Source organism: Cyprinodon variegatus, unplaced genomic scaffold (genome assembly GCF_000732505.1).
Source record: "Cyprinodon variegatus isolate N-32 unplaced genomic scaffold, C_variegatus-1.0 Scaffold1170, whole genome shotgun sequence".
Classification (NCBI taxonomy): domain Eukaryota; kingdom Metazoa; phylum Chordata; class Actinopteri; order Cyprinodontiformes; family Cyprinodontidae; genus Cyprinodon; species Cyprinodon variegatus.
In genome coordinates, this window is record NW_015151623.1 from 126,692 (window position 1) to 128,523 (window position 1,832).

A 1,832-nucleotide genomic window follows, 5' to 3' on the forward strand; every position below is an offset into this window, starting at 1 on the left:
CAGAAGCAGACATAGAAAAAGAAGCATAGATACAAACTCTCCTTTCCCTTTCTCTCTCTCTGCCACCACCCGGGAACAGACGCTCCTCAGGTGAACTCACCTGGAGGACTGCTCAGTCTGCTCCGTTTGCTTGTTCTGACTTGACAATTATTCAGCTACAAAACCGTCACAAGGTTGTCAGACAACCCCAGACAGCTGTCACCCGGACAGAGAGCATCCTAAGACTGACTGCATTCCTCACAAGAATAACAAGCTAAAAGCACTTGAACTCCACCAGACCTCTCTGGAAAAACAGCTCTGCTTCTCCTCCAAAGTTTACAACTGGTGCCTCATAAATAGCCGCTGATGGCATGTAAACATGTGCAGGAGGGACGGCAGCTTCAAGTGAAAACATCTGCAATCTGCAAACAAGGCAAGGCAGGAGCTGACATTTGCCTTAGCAGAGGACGTCTGCTTGATGTCATCCGAGCGCAGCGCAGACCTTGTAAAAAAAAAAACGATGTCAGGCAAATCATTCATCTGCTCTGGGGGCTCCTGGTGCGATCAGCGCCTTCAAAGAGGCAGAGAGCGCAGCGCTCCAAGCCGAAGCGCAGCAGATCCGTCTGCCTCACCTCTGACACAACTTCAGAAAGCTGCAGAAAACTTCAGAAAGCTGCAAAAAGCTGCAGAAAACTTCAGAAAGCTGCAGAAAACTTCAGAAAGCTGCAGAAAACTTCAGAAAGCTGCAGAAAACTTCAGAAAGCTGCAAAAAGCTGCAGCTTATCTCCAACTTTATGGCGCCGTTCGGTTGCGCAAAGAGCCCCCATTTTGCCGCACATGTGAACTTTCTGTCGGTGAGTAAATCTGCAAACAAACAGGTTTGGAGCCAAACTCCTGTCACGGTGGGGGGGCCAGTGAATGTTTCACAGAGGAGAGCAGAGGCCCCGGGCCCCGCGCGGCCAGTGGCGCCTACCTCTTGCAGGTAACCGGTCAGGTGCAATAAGATCGCGACGCTGGAGGCCACCTGCAGCAGTCCCATAACAGCCAGGGTCCCGATAAGCAGCGATCGGTATGTGGGCTCCGAGCTCGGAACCGGCGGGAAGCGCGGCTGCGCCGCCTCGATGTCCACCGTGTTCCGCAGGTAGGCTCGGTACTCGCTGCTGTGCGTAGCTGCCATGGCGCGCGCTCCGTCTCTGCTCCGATCAGCTCCGGGGACAGGTCCCAGACTCACAGCGAGGAAGGAAGCCGAGTCAGAGAGAGTCCCTGAAGTCAGCGGTGGGTTGGCTGAAGCCGAGCTCAGCCAATCACAGCGACCCTGCGGCTGTCAGTCAGATGAAGCGGTAGAGCGCAGGAACCGGCCGACCTGAGCGCTGCAGGTGATGCGGGGCTCTTTATGGCCCCCGAGGCTCCAGCAGGCTTGTCATGCAGCCCACGCCTCCCGTGGGTCCCCACCCCCCGATGACACAGAGATGAGGCTGAATTATCTGCGCAGCACAGATGAGATCAGACGGATTAAGACCAAAAGTCTCTGTAATCTCAGCTTTATCAATCTGTGCAGTTTAACTGTTTAAAACCTCATTTTGGATTTTTTTTCTAATACATCAATCATTTAGCAACTTTAATGGCTTTTAATTAATTCGTTTTTATCTCAATTTCCTTTATTTTTACAGCATACTTGCTATATTAAAGAAAAGGTCTGTTCAGCGAGGAATAATAAATGGATCATTATTTATAGCTGAAACTAATGTTTGCAGTGATTTAAGGAATTTAATCAGTAAAAAATAGAAATAATAATTTTCATAACCCAAATATAGTAGCCCCTCCCTCCTGCCGTCTTCCAGCAGTGACGTCAC

General features: G+C 50.7%; 1 protein-coding gene across 1 annotated transcript in view; it reads right to left on the reverse strand.

Annotated features, from left to right (window-relative positions):
* LOC107101899 (tumor necrosis factor ligand superfamily member 11-like) overlaps nt 1-1,319 on the reverse strand; it is a 14,863-nt gene extending 13,544 nt beyond the window's left edge. The window contains exon 1 of the mRNA XM_015400985.1: nt 953-1,319. Within this exon, the coding sequence (XP_015256471.1) occupies nt 953-1,156 (204 nt within the window). The 5' untranslated portion in view covers nt 1,157-1,319. The remainder of the gene's footprint in view (nt 1-952) is intronic.
* Nucleotides 1,320-1,832: the final 513 nt, after the last annotated feature.